Source organism: Schistocerca gregaria, chromosome 3 (assembly GCF_023897955.1).
Source record: "Schistocerca gregaria isolate iqSchGreg1 chromosome 3, iqSchGreg1.2, whole genome shotgun sequence".
NCBI classification, from domain to species: domain Eukaryota; kingdom Metazoa; phylum Arthropoda; class Insecta; order Orthoptera; family Acrididae; genus Schistocerca; species Schistocerca gregaria.
This window is the reverse complement of record NC_064922.1, coordinates 699,045,168-699,065,372: the sequence shown is the minus strand read 5'-3', so window position 1 is coordinate 699,065,372 and position 20,205 is coordinate 699,045,168. Positions and strand designations below refer to the sequence as shown.

The window sequence follows — 20,205 nt, the reverse complement described above, 5'->3', positions numbered from 1 at the left end:
TGAGTTATAGACAGGCACAATGAAAACCCTGTTACACAGTAGGATTTCAGCCAAAGCCTTCTTCAGAAAAGGAAGGAAAACACACACACAGATTAAAACCAAGCAAGCAAACTTCATGCATACATGACTGCTATCTCTGACTGCTTTAGCCAATCCAGCTAAAGCAGCCAAAGATAGAGGTCACGCGCATGGGAAGTGTTGTCTGCTTGTGTGAATGTGTGGTTACTTTCCCTTCTTTTCTGGAGAAGACTTTGTAGGATAGCATAGTGTGTAATTTCCTACATTTGTGCATAAGAGATCAAAACAACAGACACAATTTCATGATCTATAGAAAAAAGACAATGTCCACCACCATAATCCCTGCCACATCATGTCACCCAGACACATATACAAAAGCTGCTTACAAAACAATGATATACAGAGAAAAAAAATTCCACTGAACAAAGAGAACGGTGAGAAGAAATTAGACATCATTAAGCAACCTGCAGTGGCTAATGATTTCCCCAGCTCAATGGTAGACAAAATACAGAAAAAGCAAAAAAAAAAAGAAAGAAGTTCCTGTCTCTTTAAAGGGCACAAATAATAAAATCAAATGTGTGGCCAGCATACCTTATGAAGGTAACATTTCTCAGCAAACTACAACAGAAATTAGTGTATACTTTAAAATAAAGCCTAAGGCTCAGGAATATACAAAATCACTTATAAAACTTGATGAAGCTATCACAAAGGACAACTGGCAGAAACTATTATACTGGACGTACTGAACAAATCAACTGTTACACACATAACCAATTCACAAACACTGGCCATCCATTGAAAAACATAGAAGAAGATCTTATGATAATCCATCACTTTAAGAAATTGCAAACAATGTATTTAATGGAGGAGCTGAAAATTTTTGTACATCACCAAAATCACGGAGAAAAAATTCTCAGGGGCAAGCTAGATAGTGAATCAATTAATTTTTGAAAATTTTTGTCCTGTATGTAACAGCTATGGTAAACTCCATAAATTTGCTAATTTTTTCTGAGACTCTACTCCATATTTGCAACAAAATAAAATATAAAGTATAGTCAATAATTTAAAAGTCAGTAATAGTATTGGTAAAATAATTTTATAAGTGCCAACTTTATGTAAATAAATAATGTAATCCACAGAAAATATAGAACCTCTGTATCCAAATTTCCTGTGGAACCATACTGTCATAATCTCTTTGCAACATATTTTGTCTTAAACATCAAACAGCGAGTTATGAACTGCATGTGTGTGATATTCTGCATACTGGACTAGGCACAATGTCTGAAAGCAGACAGATAAAAATGCTGATTTTGAAATCTGCACATAAGCACAAATTCCAAGATTTATATTGCACACATTCAAGCACCTCATATAATAGTCATGTATGTAACTGCATTTGGCAATGTGAATAATGTCTTAAAATGCATTGCGCTAATGATGGAAACAAAAGTAACTCATGTACTTTCATTATTTAAATCATAAGTGACACAGTTGCAAGCTTTCCAAAATTATCAATCATGATGAATGAAATTAATATCTTGTGAAACCCCTCGTCATCTCTACATAACTACCACAGTCACCATTCACTTGTATCTGGTTAATGTAATTGAACCTTCATTCCCCTCAACAATTTTTATACCCTCCATGCCATTCCCCTGATAATCAGAAAAACTATTCCTTGATGCTTCCAGATGTTTCAAATCAACATAGCCTTTCTTTCAGTAAATTTGCATAATTAATTATGTGATCTACCATCTAATCACCTGCAGAATCACATTTCAAAAGCCCCTTTTGTCTTACTGTTTGTAGAATTTATCTATAATTTGCATTTTACTTTCGCACAAAGCTGCACTTCATACAAATACCTGCAGGAAATTCTTCCTAATACTTCTTAGACTTAAAATCATATATAAATTTTGCTATTGGGCCAGGAAAATCAATGATAATGGGAAAAGTAGAGGGGATATAAAATGCAGAATGGTGATGGTGAGAAATACATTTACAAAAAAAGAGAAGTATTTTAATACCTAATATAAACTGAGATAGTAGGAAGTAGTGTCTGGAGTGTGGTCTTGCATGGAAGTGAATCCTGGGTAATTAGCAGCACAGACAAGGCGAGAATACGAGTTTTCAGAATCTTTTTGATTTCAACATCAGCCAAGTCAACAGAGCAGTCATGCTTCTGCTGCAGTCATCACCTTCTGCTCTGATCAGGTATCTCAATTTGCTGTTTCATGATGCAGGGTTTCACCAATGAATTTCCATCCCTCTATGTTCAAAAACATTGGATAAACTGAAAATACATCTTATCGTAGCCATGAAGACCATGACAATAGATATGTTTAAGCTTAGGTTAATTATGGAAAATGCTTCTGAAAGACCACTGGATCATTTCACAAACACAAATCAACAGATGAAATTAAACTGACACACAAAAATTAGTCTAATGGTGATAAAAAGCCCACTCACAAAAATGGTTGGTTTAGCAAGTGGTTTGAGGCCTCGTAAGTTTCTAGCCACTGCACATAGTGGAAAAATTACCACACAGCAATTACACTTCACTTCAAAACTTTGTATTTGATACAAAATGTGTAGCTTCCTCTTACAGCTGACCTAAGAAAGTCACTCATGCAGAGAATATTATCCACTATCCGAAAATGACAAATTTGGCTTTGGTACTTTTTCCATTCATTTTCAGAATTGGAAAAAAATGTGGATGTTGACCACCTAACAGTTTAGCATCTAACTTGCTCAAAATAAATTATCATACATTTGATGCTTTGTTTTTTGTTGAAAAAGCTGATGTGAAGTATGTCCATGTATCAAAATCCATTCCTACTGTGAATATATGGTGTGCTCATACAATAAATCCTATTAATCCAACTGATAGTATGGCATAAGCTATACCTAACATTCCAAATGATTCAATTTTCCCTCTTTCTTGGCATATAATTTGTGAGATAATACCAAATCCTGGTAGAATTAAAATGTAGATCTCTGGGTGTCCAAAGAATCAAAAAAAGTGTTGAAAACAAAGATTCCAAGACTTACCAAGCGGGAAAGCGCCGGTAGATAGGCACAATGAATAAAACACAAACACACACACACACAGAATTTAAGCTTTGGCAACCGGCGACTGCTTCGTCAGGAAAGAGGGAAGGAAAAGGAAAGATGAAAGGATGTGGGTTTTAAGGGAGAAGGTAAGGAGTCATTCCAATCCCGGGAGTGGAAAGACTTACCTTAGGGGGAAAAAGGATAGGTATATGCTCGCGCGCGCGCACACACACACACACACACACACACACACACACACACACACACACACACACACACATATCCATCCATACATACATAGACACAAGCAGACATATAAAAAATAATTCGTATGATGTCACATTTCTTCCCATTTTGACTGAAGTCAGATTTAACATATAAACAGAAGTGTCAACCACTTCCACTCACAGAATTTTCAGAACATTTTCTCCCCAATGAGCATGGGACTTGTGGGCTCGAAGATGGTCCTGTTTTTGCGTTCTTCCTTCCCATTTTGTTGTGAAGTATACAATTCCACTGTCTCAAATTCCATCCCACATTCAATGAGATAGCTCTTCATGTTCTTGTTCAAGTATTCCATCCCTCAATCAATCTTCAAGGTCTTCATACTTCTAGACAGCCTGTTCAACATCGTCATCCCAAATTCCATGAAACGATACAAAATATCAGACTTATTCCTCAAGAAATAGACACAACAAAAACCAGATGAATCATCTGTGAATGTTACAAAATAATATGCACCACTGACCTCGTTCAATCACCATTTGTCTGCACACAGCACTGTGTATAAAATTGCTGATTACAAAAATTTCCCGCTTTGATTTTCTTGTTAAAAGATAAACGATGACACTTTCCATATTTACACACTTCACAAAAGAATGATGCTGCATCAGACATGTTTATTCCCTTGATAAGATCTGTTCTGATCAAATTCACAATCAATTTCACATTTACAAGACCCAATCTTTCGTGCCAGTTTTGAGGTTATTTGTGGATGATAATTTCACACCATATTGGGTGTTTGATACAAAAAACAATCGGCAAAATTTGTTTCCATATTTTATTCCTTCAATAATGACACATCCCCCTCTCAAGAAATGTCATGCAAATACTGACAGATAATAAACTCTTCCTCATTTTTGGGTTATAGACTGCATTATCAGTTTGTCCATCTTCTCCATACTCATTTGTGAATTTCTTTATTTTAGTTGATATGATTGTCTTCACATCCATTTAGCATTACCTGCATGTGAAACTTCAATGTTCTGACACTCATGAATTTCACTGAACCATTCTCACTGAAAAATGATGTGCAATGATCGCCTACAGTCAGTAATTGAGACTTTGCTCATATCAGCATTCAGCATACTCTCACAAACCACTTTATCATGCAGACCTGTTTTGCATGATCCTTTGTCAGTAACAATGAATGCATTTATGTCACCTCTACTTTGATCCCTATTTTTTTTTCTTATTAGAATGGGTATTTCTCTACAGATGGCCTTCCTTCCCAAATGTCTAACAAGTAAATTTTCCCCTTGAATCTGCCTGATTCAGATTCTTCTTCTTCACATCTGTATGCTCTTTCTTCCAGCCTTGAGATGAAGTTACAGCCAGGATAATGGATACCTCCTCCAAGTAATTCAATCATTTATCTTCAGGGATGAGTCACTCTTGCAGTTTCAGAATCACACTGTCCCAGGTCGTGACTATGGCATGAAACTCCATCATAAGGCTTCCAAGGATCTTGGCCATAATCACTGGGTCCAACACAGTTTCACCTTTAAGTAATTGAGATGGCTCAGAATGTTCATGATTTTTGCAATATGCCGCAATAATGAATCACTCGTATGTACTCATAAAACTTCTTCATAACACAGAGTTTGTTCACTTTGGATGTTTGTTCTCCCACCTTTCACAAGCAGTAGTGCACCTTATCAAAAACTTGAGTTGCAAGTACTCGATCACAGGTGAAATGCAACACATGGCACAAGCATTGTCTTTTACCCACAGTTTTCCAGTAGATGTCATCAAATCTTGGGTTATGCCCTCTGACTGTCCACCACATCTCAAATGCTGTAGGTGTTAAACAAAGCCTGGATTTGATATTTCCATTACTGGAAATTCCATCTATCAACTTTCACAATGGCTTCTTGAAATTCCTTCATTCTACATGGTACTAAAAATAACACATGAGGTAACTTGAATCACATATCAAACAAAAGACATAATAAACTTCTGTGCTGAAATTTTGTGAATAAACTAGGCCTGTAACCTATTAAGGTTCATGGAATCAAAATTCAGACACAGGAATACAAAGGTACAACATTTATTATGTCTCAGTAACAAAGAAGAGTCTACTGAATTGCATATAAACAACAAATAAACAAAAGGTGGCCATGCCAAAGGATCATCAGAAGTGGTGCCATCAGTATCTTATGGGGAGATTTTAAAAGTGAATGGTAAGGTAGATGAAATGAACTGAATTCGTGGTAAGAATACTGACTTGCCATTTTGTTTTCTGGTTCATATGATGTTATTTAGAAGCTGTTTTTTGAGGGCATATCAGGAACATAGTGCAAATGTAAGAGCTCTTTTGGAAATTTCATTGGTTAATGCTGTATCAATAGATTTAAATGTGTTGCTTCCCCTGGAATCATATTCTGCATTCGATGAGTTGCTTATTGAATTACTTCATTTGCTAAAACTGTTTACTCACATAACCATTCTTCATTTACGTAGTTTTTATCCATTAGTGACAATACCTTTTTGTTGAATTGGTTCTCTGTCTTTACTATGTCGCACGATTCAGGTTAAGACGATTTTAGCAGATTGTGGATCATGATACATGCCACTTCTCAGTTTCCATCTAGAAAATTTGGGAATATTCTAGAATATTTGTGAACATATGAGAATATCCCTAAATCCAGAATGAGATTTTCACTCTGCAGCAGAGTGTGTACTGATATGAAACTTCCTGGCAGATTAAAACTGTGTGCTGGACCAATACTTGAACTCGGGATCTTTGCCTTTTGCGGGCAGAAGAGCTTCTGTGAAGTTTGGAAGGTAGGAGACGATGTACTGGCAGAATTGAAGCTGTGAGGATGGGTCATGAGTCATGCTTGGGTAGCGCAGATGGTAGAGCACTTGCCCGCGAAAGGCAAAGGTCCCAAGTTTGAGTCTAGGTCCGGCACACAGTTTTAATCTGCCAGGAAGTTTAATATCCCTAAATGTTTAAGAACAACATAGAACGTCTCAAATTCTTCCCCTGAAAAATACTGTGATGCAGAGGAGACATAAAAGTCCTGGTGAGCACAACCCAATCAAACACTCATATCTCCACAACCACAACAGCAACCATTGTACAACCAATATTGTGCAGTATTGGGGAACCCAAGGCAGCAACAGACACAAAAACCAGCAAGTGGTGGTTGAAGGTTTTGGAGGTATTGTCAATTCTACCCATATTTTGCATATTCATTGTAACAAAAGTATCTCTCTTGTTAATTTTTCTAACTTATTGCAGCGGTGTAATTCAGATGCACTCATGGTTTCATTCTTCACTTTTGTCAACAGATGTTTATGTGCACTAACATGCTCAATTTTTTTTTAAAGTCACGTTGATGGATTAGAATTTTTGAGCATCAATTTGTGATTATATAAAATTGGGCAGCAAGATGCAGTTGGATTCCAATCATGGTTCATTGGTTTTATAAGAGGACACAGACATTTAACAAATAATAAGTAAGAGAACAGGTGGTACATTTGGGATGAGTTCATACTTATACACAATAATCTTCATCATCTTCATCAGATGCTGGGAGCAGTGAAGGGATTTACAACATAATGATGTAAGTCACATACTAACAAAAATGAGTTAAGTACTATGTTATGTAGTATAAACTGCATTCTTTTGGATGGCATAGTGATGCATGACTTTGTATGTGCAATAGCATCACAGATGGGATCACAAGTAAAATGAAGTCCGTCCAATATGGACCACAACATCCATTAAACAAAATTAGATTTTCTATTTACATTTCACGGCAAAGTGAAATAAATCTGACTTATGCCGTAATCCCATGAAACTAAATTCGTTTTCTGTTCCACCACTGGGAAGTTTTCCTGTTTATTATCATTATTGTTATTATTATTATTAGCAACAACTTGCAGATCATTTTTTCATTCTAAAATTATCAAAACTGTTTTCATGTAACGTTTTGTATTATAATATTGTCCAACAAATTGTTTTCATGTAACTTTTGTCAGACAAGTTTTATACTATTTTATTATTTCATTGTTGTATAAACAAAGAGCTTAATTATTTGGCAGTTGTTACTGCTGTTTGTATGAGCTTATGTTTTTGATAATATGACTGATTCAGATAGGCTTAGAGAAATCATGAATGAAGAGGGAGAAATTTTGTATTGCACTTCAGAATATCATGAGACTAATGAAGAAGATGAGCAACAGCAATCATACAAGAAAATGACTGGGAGAAGATGGAAGACAAGAGGTGAAAGTGAAAAGGAATCAAGGTAAAACATACAGCACTAGAAAAGTTAAAATAATTCCTGCTACAATATTTTATAATGATGATTGCCACTGTGGATGCAATGTGCTTCAAAAACAACCAAAGAAGAAAGCAAAGGTATTTATAACAGTTTTTGGCAAATTGAACCTTTTAACTCTCAAAATGGCTGCCTATGAGGACTAATCAAATCAGAATCCTCTGGAGCAAGAAGACCATGAACAAAACCTCAACCTTCAAAGGCTTGTATTAACAAATACCATTTAAAGTTCAGCATTGTTCAGTTAAAACCTGTGAAAAGTATTTTTGTTGAACTTCTCAAATTTCTGATGGCAGGATCACTCAATGAGAGGAGCCTGACAGCGATTTAAGAGGTCAGCAATAAAGCTCGAGAAGATACAGCTAGTCACATTCATTCCTGCATTAAAAGTTTTCTATGTCGTCAGTCACATTATCTTGATCAGGAAACACTAAGAGATTTTATGTGAGTCCTGAATTTAACATCAGGGTTATGTAGAATTTATATAAAGAAAAAGTTGGCGAAGATAACATTAAACCAGTGTATGAAGCTTTGTATAGAAAAATCGCAATTTCAATCTAAATTTCCATCTGCCAAGAAGAAATACATGCACAATATGTGGTTAAAACTAGATACTGTGATCAGCTGCTGAAGGTGAAAAAAAATTAGAAGGGTAACATGACTTACATTCAAGCAGAACTGAATCTGCATGGAATTCGATAAAAGTGCATAAGGAATTACCAAAGTCTAAATCTGAAGATGTTCATGCTTCTGTATTTGATTTGGAAAAAGTTGAGGCATTTCCAAAGTTCACCTATAGTAGCGTATTATAAACACAATTACAGTAGGATCTTGATAATCCATCATGCTCAGGGATTTGACAATGCCATATTATCAAATATGCCAAATTATCAACGTCATTTTAAAAACCTGGTTTAAAAACAGGGCTGTAAGCTAGACCTGTAGTTTTAATGTGCAAAATCAGGTAGCTGACAGGAGAGGTCACAATAAAGTTCAGTACACATAAATAATTTTATGTATGCCTGTTACAAAATAAAACAAGCACCACTGACTTGAAAAAATCCAAGAACAAGGTAATGAATAAAAATTGCTACCAAGAATTCTGTGCAGTTTAAATGGAATCACTGTCTTTAGGAATAGCACAGATATCTGACATTGTTCATGGTGTGGAATATGTGGGCTGGTGTCTACCACTGATGGTTAAGCCGAAGTTTTATTCTGAGCTGTCTGAAACACTGCAGAAATGCTAACTTGCATCCTGAATTGAAAACTTTTTTGACAAAATTTGTTTTGTATGATGTGCAGATCAATAACTTCAGAAGTGTTATTTTGTTGGCTGTCTCAGTAAATTTCATAATAGTGTTTAACACATCTGGATCCTTCACTCAAGAGATGTATGTTGTAGAAATTTCTTCTCCCCCACTCTCGGTTTCTGGTGCCTCCTGTGGGTTGAAAACACTTTGTAACATCACATCATCAGTCAGCTGTGCTCTGATAGCTGAATTTCTGTCAATACCAATCCATTCGTCAACTTCTTCTGCTGAAAATTGCGCTCAGTTCATTAATGGTTGCAGAACTTATCACTGGTACAGTTTCACAGCAATCAGTTGATGATTGATCATCATTTGTGTCATTTTCCATCTGAACTTCTTTGACCAGTGAAGCAGACAATTGTTACTGACAAGGCACCATACCAACCAGTTCTGAGGTTCCTCAAAGGTGTCCGACTATACTGCCATGCCAAGCTAAAAATATGAGAAAATTTCTGATGTGTGCCAGACTATTGGGTCTGCTGGAATATCAAATGCCAGATTATTGTGGTCTTACAGTATATTGATATAATCTTAGCTGACATGACTTCAGAACTGACTCTGCTTTCATGTTTATATGGAATGAAACTATAGCTTTTTGAGAGGATCACAGGAAATTTCATCATCCATAGTGAAAAACTTAACAGAAGTGGATAGTACAAGAAAACACATAACAACTTACTGTGATCCCTGGGAAAAATATAAATTTTAAAATGGCTCTTTTCTGTCTGAAACTTGTGACAGATCCTCTACTTCAAGTGAATGTTCTTGACCATATTTTTCTGCCAGATGATCCTGATTTTGACTCTATGGAACTTCAGGTAAAAGGAAAACCTATCTACACACCATCAGACTGTTAAAAAATGATTGCCCAGTCACAAAGAAAGTAGCCATTTACAGTAGTACAGGTGAAGCAAGAATAATTTGTACCAACAGTAACTTTGTAGAAGGCTGCAGGTACTGCAAAACTAATGAATTAAAGTGTCCAGTATCTTGGCTACAGATTCAGTGGTTGCAGTACAGAAGAGCTGAACCTACAAAGAACCATTAGAAGAGAACTATGAATGCTGATGTGAAGTTTTTCACCTTGGCCATACAAAGAGGAAAGAAGGGACATCCAGTCCAGTGCAACATTATAAAACAGGAAGCACTATACAGTAAAAAACAACTAGACAGTGTTTTGAAGGAAAAGGAAAATGTTGAACTCATTCTCTGAAAGAAACTTTTCAGGATGAAGATGACTGAGATGTGTTTTTGTGTTAATTCAAACTGAATATCATGCAATTTATACACAATTATGATGATAATATTAATATTACTACACTTAATTGTGCTCAAGTATTGTTAATTCAAAGTGAAATTTATGGAATTTATAATAATTATGATAACAATATTAATACAGCTACACATGATTTATGCTCCAGTATTAGCACTACCCCTTATATGACAAAATATGTACTTCTTTTAATCTTTCCCGACTTTTCTGTACAATGTTTTACAAAATGTTCAATTTCTGAAAATGAGCAAAATGGACTTCCACCATTATGCCATAAACCCCTTCATATGTGCTTACTGCCTCAATTTAATTTTTATGCCCAATATTTTGACAACTGACTGAGACACCTTCATGTGGCAGTTAAGGCCTTAGATGTGTTGCCTGGATATCAAGCAGTCTGACTGTAGTCTAGACAGTGATCACATATAGGAGCATCAATTAGCACATGATGAAGACGGCTATCTCACACACTGAAATATTGTGTGTCAAAAGAGGAGCGCCTAAATGGTTGGGCAAAGTTTTGAAAACTGTATTAAATTGTTTTAATATGAAGTGAATTGTAAATGTTACTGTACCATTGCTACTCTTGTCGCAACATCAACAGAGTCAACATCATTTCCATATATGAATGGGTTGAATCCTGTTGTAGCATGTAAAGGTTCTGGAACATGTGATTCTCTTCTGCCACTAGGAGCCCCCATTCCTGGCCTAGGGATGGAGCTCATTTGTTGTTGTTGTTGTTGTTGTTGCTGCTGCTGCTGCTGGTGGTGGTGCTGTTGCTGTTGCTGTTGCTGTTGCCGTTGCTGCTGCAGTTGATGATGTTGTTGAACTTGGTGAGGCTGATAATATTGCTGGGGTGGTGCTGCAGAGCTACCCTGCCACTGGCCCTGAGAGGGATGTTGCTGATGTGCTTCTGTGGTTATGGATTCTTCTCTCGGAACTACTACCGTTGGTGCTGCCAGTGACATACTTGACAGTGCCTGTCAAATGAAAAATATCAACTGTTGATGAATCTATGCAAAAAGTTAATATACAATATGAAATGAATGACAGAAAAAATGAAGGACCTGAGATTAAAATATAAAAGGATCATGCAAATATCTTGCCTAAAAATAACCAAAATACAGCTGAGAAATGTTCAAATTTAAGTATGTTTAGCTTGATGGGAAGTTCATAGCCTAAATTTTTAACCATTAAGTCATTTCCTGGAACTTATTAGTCCTAACACAAAAAATTTTACCCACTCTGTAAATGTAAAAATACTCTTAATGCTATGGTGCACTATGACGCACAACAATGACACATCGAAAGTACACAGTAAGACTTTGATTCCATGAATGAGACAGCAGATATTGCTTCATGAGGGGTGAGACTCATTATTGGTATTGCATACTAAAGCTACCACACAACCCTGTTAGAACAGATTCAAGATTAATGAAGTCTTAGCCAAGTAACAGTATCATCTTGATGCACTACTTATGTTCAGGTAATGTGAGATTCAGTTCTGATTACTGCTTTGTTTTCAGGTTACAGTATTTGGGTCTTTCATTTATTTTCACTTTTTCCATACTCTGAGTAATTTATTCTTCTACTGTTATCTTACTTTGTATCCTTCTTTTTGCAACAACACAAACACAGGGACAGAATTGCAGTAGTTTTTTTATCTCCAAATAAGAGAACCTAGAGACTAATTGCACATCATTAGAGCTCTCTCTCTTTCTCTCTCTCTCTCTCTCTCTCTCTCTCTCTCTCTCTCTCTCTCTCTCTCTCTGTGTGTGTGTGTGTGTGTGTGTGTGTGTGTGTGTGTGTGTGTGTGTGTGTGTGAGAGAGAGAGAGAGAGAGAGAGTTATTTTTACCCCTTCTGCTATTTGAACACAATAATTTTCAGACTACATCTTTGTCATGACAGCATTTCAGTAATTAGTTTTGAAGCTGTACTACATTCATCTTAATTGCTCCCTGAGATCTTTGTGCTTTATTCAATAATTTCTACAAATATCTACCTTTCCTTCTTCCTTTTATTAGTGCACAAATGAGATGTCTGGGTCTGAAAGATCACTATTGTTTCTCTACATTAAAATGTCACTATAAGTGGACATGATCACTCATCTGTATATGTTTGTGTAAGTTACTTTATACATACTGTAATTAAAAAGTTATAAATACTTTAATATGTATTGCATGTATTTTCTTACAAAGCTATGTTAACTAATAAACTAAATGTAAAAAATATATTACTAGTTCTAAATCCCAATAACTACTTATGCTCTCACTGAAGATTAAATACTACTGAATTCAAATATTGAGTTTTCAAAGATGTTCATATTGTCATAGTAACTTGAAAGTAAGACTGTATATGAGAAATTCTAAACTAACGTGCATTCCTGCACATAACACACTCACTAAAACCACAGCAGCCTACATGACAATGTCCTGCAGTCACTTCAAGTTTCAGGTTACATTATACCTATATGTATTCACATTTGCATTTACAATAGTAATATTTCATCACACTCATGGTAATTTGTGAACATGGACCAAAGGAAAGATGCATAGCAATTCTTCAACAGCTATATGTTGTCTCCCATGACTCAGAAAATTTCAGCACTGCATAAATGTTTCACATAGATATCGCAATTCTTCTTTAACATAATAAGAAATAAAAGAGAAGAAAATATAGAAAATGTTTGATAAAGGGATACTCATATTTAGCATTTCGGTGCTGTATAAAGGTTCCTATATGAAGATATTTCTATTAATGTGTCCACTGTTACTATTAACATACACTGAGGTGACACACCGAGCGAGGTGGCGCAGTGGTTAGCACACTGGACTCGCATTCGGGAGGACGAGGGTTCAATCCCACGTCCGGCCATCCTGATTTAGGTTTTCTGTGATTTCCCTAAATCGCTCCTGGCAAATGCCGGGATGGTTCCTATGAAAGGGCACGGCCGACTTCCTTCTGTAATCCAATGAGACCGATGACCTCACTGTTTGGTCTCTTCCCCCAAACAACCCAACTGAGGTGACACAAGTAATAGGATACCTCCTAAAATTGGGTCGGACTTCCTATTGCCTGGCATGCGGCATCATCTTGATGTAACATGGACTCAAAAAGGCGCTGGATAAATATTCAGCCGTGCTGTCTCTACGGCCATCCATCTGCGGAGATGTTGCAGGTGCAGGATTTTCTACATGAAATATCCTCTAGATTATACCCCGTAAATGTTCGACGGGATTAGTGCTAGGGAATCTGCGTGACCAAATCATTCAATCAGACTGTTGAGAGTGTTCTTCAAACCAACTGTGAACAACTGTGGCCTGTTGACATGACACATTGTCATCCACACAAACTCCATCATTGTTTTGCAACAAGAAGTCCATGAATGGCTGCAAATGGTATTTCCAAGTAGCCAAACATAACCACTTCCAGTCAATAATTGGTTCAGCTGAAGCAAATGACCTAGTCCATACCATGTAAACACAGCCTGCACCATTATGGAGTCACCACAAGCTTGCACATTGCCTTGTTGACAGCTTGGGTCCATGGCTTCATGGGGTCTGTGCTCCACTCACATCCTACCCTCCGCCACACACGGTTGGGTGGCTTGTGGAGTATAAATGTAGATGTAGATGTAGCTCTTAGCAGCTGAAATCAGCACTCATATCACCAGGCCATAGTTTTCCAGCCATCTAGGGTCTAACCAATATTATTATGGGCCCAATAGAGGTGCTGCAGGTGTTGTGCTTTCAGTAAATGCACTTGCATCAGTCATCTGCTGCCATGGCCCATTAACACAAATTTCACCACACTGCCCTAATGGATACATTTGTTGTATGTCCCACATTCATTGCTGTGGTTATCTCTTGCAGTGCCATTCATCTGTTAGCACTGACAACTCTACGTAAACAACGCTCCTCTCAGCCATTAAGTGAAGGCTGTCAGCCACTAGATTGAAAGTGGTAAGAAGTGATGCCTGAAATTTGGTATTCGCAGCACACTCCTGACACTGTGAATCTTCCCTAACAATTTCCAAAATGGAATGTCCTATTGTCTAGCTCCAACTACCATTCCATGTTCAAAGTCTGTTAATTTCTATCATGCAGCCATAATCACATAGGAAACCATTTCTCATGTATCACCTCAGTACAAATGACAGCTCTGTCAATGATCTGCTCTTTTATACTTTGTATGCGCCATACTACAGGAATCTGGATATGCGAATATCACAATCCCATTACTTTTATCACCTCAGTATAATATATTAACTGATGTAAGTGCTGTTGGTGTTCTGTGTATTCATTTGAGGGAACACATGGCTTGATCTATTTACAAGAAAATTGTGGTTTTCTGAATATTATTTGTCAAGTATGTCATGTGCTTCAGAAACTTCAAATATAGCCCTATCTTTACAGGCTGGGACTACCCACATTATAAATGCAGTCTAAAGGCAAAGAACCTAAAAACCCAATAGACTGCAAGAAATATATACCAGCAGATCCAGTCTGACAAAAACAAATTCTGTTTATTCCCCTTTTATTCAGAGAAGTTTGAGTAAAATATTTGTTATCCCTGGTAGATTTAATTTCCTGTACCATGAAATACCACCTATGGCCTTACCACAGTGGTAACACTGGTTCCCTTCACATTGCCGAAGTTAAGCACTGTCAGGCTTGGCTGGCACTTGGTTGGGTCACTGTCCAGGTCTGCCAAGTGCACTCAGCAATTGTGAGGCTAATTGAGAAGCTACTTGACTGAGAAGTAGTGACAGTGGTCACAAAAATAAACAAAGGCTGGGAGAGTGGTGTGCTGACAACATGCCCCTCAGTATCCACATCCAGTGACACCTATGGACTGAGGACAATACAGCAGGTGGATGGTACCACTGAGCCTTTAAGGCCTGTTGGAATGGTGGTGGTGTTATCATGAAATACCGACAGGGAGTGGGATTAGGTGTCAACAATTTCAAAAGTACAAATCAAATTCCTTACACAACCTGAAACAATCAGGAATGAGAAAAAAATTTGTTTACATCATGAGTGAGTCTCTGATTATCATAATGGATTAGTTTTTTTGTGCATGAAATATACTTTCACAATTAACCTCTATGAAATGATACCCATAATGAATTGAAATTGGACAATCTAGAGCTCCTGCAAGTATTATGTCAAACATTGTAATCATATCTATTACAAATAAGTGACACCTAACAATTGCTTTAAACACAATTTGTTAAATCTAAAGTATAACAATGTACCTGTTGCTATAATTGCAGCTACTTGAAAGAATAATACATACGACAAAAAATCTGTGGAGCTGAAGTAAATGGAGCAAACTAAAAATTCAGGTAAAAGGAATAAAACATCATGCAAGAAGAGGAGTGTTAATTGTAAGACATTCTCACAAAAGGTGGGTCCCTCTCACCTATGGCCCAAGTGATCAGCCCCTCATTTCAACCAACCTAAACACATCTCCATTTCCTCTCTGAGGAAGAAATATAAGGAATATACAAGTTCCAAAAGGAAGAAACTCTAATTTCTTATTTTTATGTGTTATTTTTGGCATTACCATGAATTTTACATGTCAAAGAACAAACTGAAACATTTTTGCTAAAATGTGGTTAAAATTATGCATATAACTACTCTTACATTTTTGCTGGATGATCAAGATTTTATTTTTATGGCTGATGAAACAGAGGACAATGTGTGAATCACATTTCTGAAATTTTGCACGATTTGATGGAGTTGCATGAATTTCAAAAGCATCTCCCACACATAGTTTTTTTATAATGTGTGAGAAAGAGTAGCAGGAAAGGCAGTAATAGGTATGCAAAGCAGTGATAATTGTAAGAGCCATAGTGTAGTCATATCATTTTAAATACACAAGACAACTAAAAATATATAAGTCACACTAATCATTTTCAAATAAGCACCCCCTCTGGCTGCAGCTCAGTGATGTGTATGATTCATCAAATATACCCTATTGTGTGAATGTCAGAAAGATGAAGGTACAAAGCTGTACATAAAATTAATGAGGTAACAATATTTTAACCGGCTTTTCATTGAATCTTAGCAAATGAAATATTATGGACGACACGATTTGTATAGTAACCACATTAAGTTTTTTTTTTTTATGAATATGGAGAACAAATGATATGGCTAAAAGAACTCGGTCATGACAGTTCTAATGAGAAAACAAAAACATGCTGGCTACATTTATATAATAAGAAAACAGAATATGTCTGAGTTAGTCACCACTAAATTAACTAAAAATTATTCCCTTTGCACAACCACGTGGAACTAAATGAGGTTTTACAAACAATTCAAATAAGATTCTACACTCTTATGAGAAAGACATTAATTAAATGCCTATGAATTCACTACGGCAATTTCTTTCTAGAGGCGAGCAGCAGCATGCATGTTTAAGCCACCACTGCATTGCAAAAATAGTTAAACAAAATTCTGTAATACAAAATGCCATATGGAAAATAATTTTAATGACAAAAAAGAGCCAAATGTACATAAGTATATACATAACTCATTCAAAGTCTACAAGCATATAAGAAAAAAACACTCTGTCTATCTCAAACTATCAATGATCCTAAAATTTTAAAATAGTGGAATTTTGCTACTCATAAAGTTTTAAAACAAGGACACTTCACTACATCTTTAGTTGTAAAAATGTGATTATGAATGAAATTTAAAAGCATCAAGAGATGAAATAAGCAGAATATTTACGCCTGCGCCAACTTGATCCATCAGTTGCATAGCCTTTAAGATTAGAGAAGAAAGAGATAAAGAGAAACTGTGCCAAGGGTAAGACAGGTGGAGTTCAGTGATAAAATTTTTCATTTTGCATTTATTCAAAAAGAAAATACTAATCTATGTATTGTTTGAAACATCTCTATATCTCACAGAATAAAACAATAAGTGATTAATTTCATATTATTTTCATTCTTTAATCACCAGATGATAAACAGTTATCAATATCAAAGTATTTTATTGAAGAAACACACAGTAGATAACAGTAAGAATAAAGTTAAGTACAATAAAATGCAACCAAATGAAAATAATAATGATATTAACTCATTAAAATTGATGGCTACAACTTAAAAATCTGAATTTTAAGAGAGAGTAAATTAAATCTGAATTTTAAGACAGAGTAAATTCATTTTCCACACTAAATCTTACCTCAAACATATCAGTCACACACCTCCAGTAGAACAAACAACAAACAACAGTATATGATAGGCAATATGTAAATTTCTATGTAGTTATTATTTTGTATTACACTTTCAGAGGACAGTCCTTCTTTTGACATTATAAACAAAGACCAACTACTGTAACTCCTTTCTTTGGGTGGCATCCTATATTGCATCAATCACTTTTTGTAGTTCCAGATGCTATAATCATCTTCCCTTATTATGTTTAATGTCTACTGATACATGTACTCATTAGACATCTGTTAACAGAGTGATGATGTTGCTAACCAAAAAAAATCTGCTAACTGTCTGCAGTGTTCCAGAATTCCAGTTGTTTAGTCAGAGTCTTTACCTCTCTCCTGATAGCCTGTGGCTACTGTCTGATCTCCTACTAACAAAAAATCATTTTATTAAAAGCATTAGCTTAGCTTTGACAGGTACTGGAGAAGGATGCAGAATTAGCCTAACCAAGGCAAATCTAAACCACAGCAATTAGGGGAGAATATGAATCTAGTTAATCCCAAAGACAAGTTCAATATTTTACCACTGACTCATGTTCCTTCACCATTTGTTTTTCTTCCCTACATTTAAGGATGATTAATCAATTACTTAATTGGTTAGTAATGAAATAATAAAATTATAGATCTGGTTTTGTACTGTTCTCTAGTTTATTTCTTGACAAAAATTTTGCTGGATTAGTTAATGATGCCTGGCTACAATAGCCTAAGAATTATAATATGCACCTCAGTGTACTAAACATTTACATGTCTTGTCTCGAGTTATTTATTGCCTTTTAAACAAAACTGGTCAATAAAGGAAAGAAGTAGAAAAATGTTCAGGGAAAGACAGGGATGCAATAATATAAATCCATTAGGAATCAAATTAATACTAAATTCATGGCTACTACGGTGAAACAGTTGTAGGAGAGATGTGAGGGAATTGAAAAAGAAATGATCGTCAGGAGCTCTCAGCATAAAGAACAGTCAAAACAACATTTGATGAAAGTAAAAGCAAAGATGGTAACATTAAGAGTGGTCAGGGAATTCCACTATCAAATGTAGAGGAGAGAGAATGGAGAGCTGGAAAGAATACATCGAAGGCTCCTACGAGGAGGAGATGACAAGCTAGAAGAAGATGTAGAAGACGTATGGAATCCAGTATTAGAGTCAGAATTTAAAACAGCTCTGGAAGAAATTAGATCGAACTAAATCATGGGGGTAAATGGCAACCAAAAGTACTTAAGTTGGTATGTAGAATCTATGAGACTCACGATGTACTATCAGGCATTCAGAAAAATATCATCTACATCCTTCTGAATATAGCGAGGGCAGTAAATGCATCCAGACTGCTGACAAGAAAAATATACAGAAGAATGGAGAAGAAGATTTAGGATTTGTTTGATGATAATCAGTCTGGCTTTAAGAAACATAAAGGCAACAGAGAGGCAGTTCTGATGTTGCACTTGATAGTGGAATCACAGTTGAAGAAAAATCAAGAGAATCTCAAAGGATTTGTCAACCTAAAAAAGGGGGTTAAACAATGTAAAACAATGCAAAATTTTCAAAATTCTGAGAAAAATTGGATTAAGCTCTAGGAAATGATGAACAATATACAATATGTACAAGAACTAAGAGGTAACAATAACATTACAAGACAAAGAATCAAGTGGTTGAATTAAGAAGGGTGTAAGACAGGTACACAGTCTTTCTCCTCTCCTATTCAATCTACACACTGAAGAAGCAATGATGGAAACAAAAGAAACGTTCAACAGTGGAATTAAAATTCAGAGTGAAAGGCTATCAATGATGATTCACTGATGACGCTACTAACCTCAGTGATAATGAAGAAGAATTACAGGACCTGTTGAATAGAATGAAGAGTGAGTACAGAATGTGGACTGAAAGTAAGTCAGAAAAAAGCAAAGATAACTAGAAGCAGCAGAAATAAGAATAGCATGAAACTTGTCATTAAAATTAATGGTCAAGAATCCAACAAAGTTCAGAAAATTTTCTACCTTGAAAGCAAAATAACCCACGATGGGTGAATCAGAGGTAACATAAAAAGTCAGGCAAAGAGGTCACTCCTGACCAAGAGAAGTCTACTGGTATCAAGCATAGGCCTTATGTTGAGGAATAAATTACTGAGAGTGTATGTTTGGCGCACATCACTATATGGTGGTGGATCAAGGACAGTAGTGCGGTGGAGGAATGTTGAAAAATAGGTGAAATTATAAAATGAGGAATGAGGAGGTTCTCTGCAGAGCTGGCGAAGAAAGGAACACATGGAAAACAATGACAAGAAGAAGGGATGAGATGACAGACACGTGACAAGACATCAGGAAATAACCTGCGTGGTACTGGAGGGAACAATAGGTAGTAAAAATTATAGAAGAAGACAAGAGACTGGGATACATCCAACAAATAATTTACGACAAGTTTAGCACAGAAGAACAATTCCTAGTGAGTTGCATCAAACCAGTCAGAAGAATGACGATTTTTAAAAAATTTAAGCTTTTTTTTTCATTATTTGGACTATTCTACTTGGGATCTGCAGAAGGCACATTAGCACATTTGTTTTTCTTTGTAATTATTTATTGCGTGTTACTGTTTTTCTGGCACACTCTGCATCCTGGAGGATCTATAGGAATGAAAAGTACATCTAATCTAATATAAATCACTCTGTTTTTTCTTAGTCTCTTAAGGAAGATCATTTGATTTCAAAATCTCTAAAATCTCTCTCTCTCTCTCTCTCTCTCTCTCTCTCTCTCTCTCTCT

At 36.0% G+C, this 20,205-nt stretch overlaps 1 protein-coding gene across 18 annotated transcripts in view; it reads right to left on the bottom strand.

Annotated features, from left to right (window-relative positions):
* LOC126354708 (MAP kinase-activating death domain protein) overlaps nt 1-20,205 on the bottom strand; it is a 684,767-nt gene that overhangs the window by 356,096 nt on the left and 308,466 nt on the right. For 10 of the 18 annotated variants that reach the window (XM_050004532.1, XM_050004534.1, XM_050004533.1 and 7 more), the window contains 2 exons: nt 16,968-17,000; nt 10,805-11,209 (listed from right to left, as the gene is read on the bottom strand). In XM_050004532.1, coding sequence (XP_049860489.1) covers nt 10,805-11,209; nt 16,968-17,000 — 438 coding nt within the window. The remainder of the gene's footprint in view (nt 1-10,804; nt 11,210-16,967; nt 17,001-20,205) is intronic. The other 8 variants (XM_050004547.1, XM_050004544.1, XM_050004535.1 and 5 more) reach the window with 1 other exon arrangement.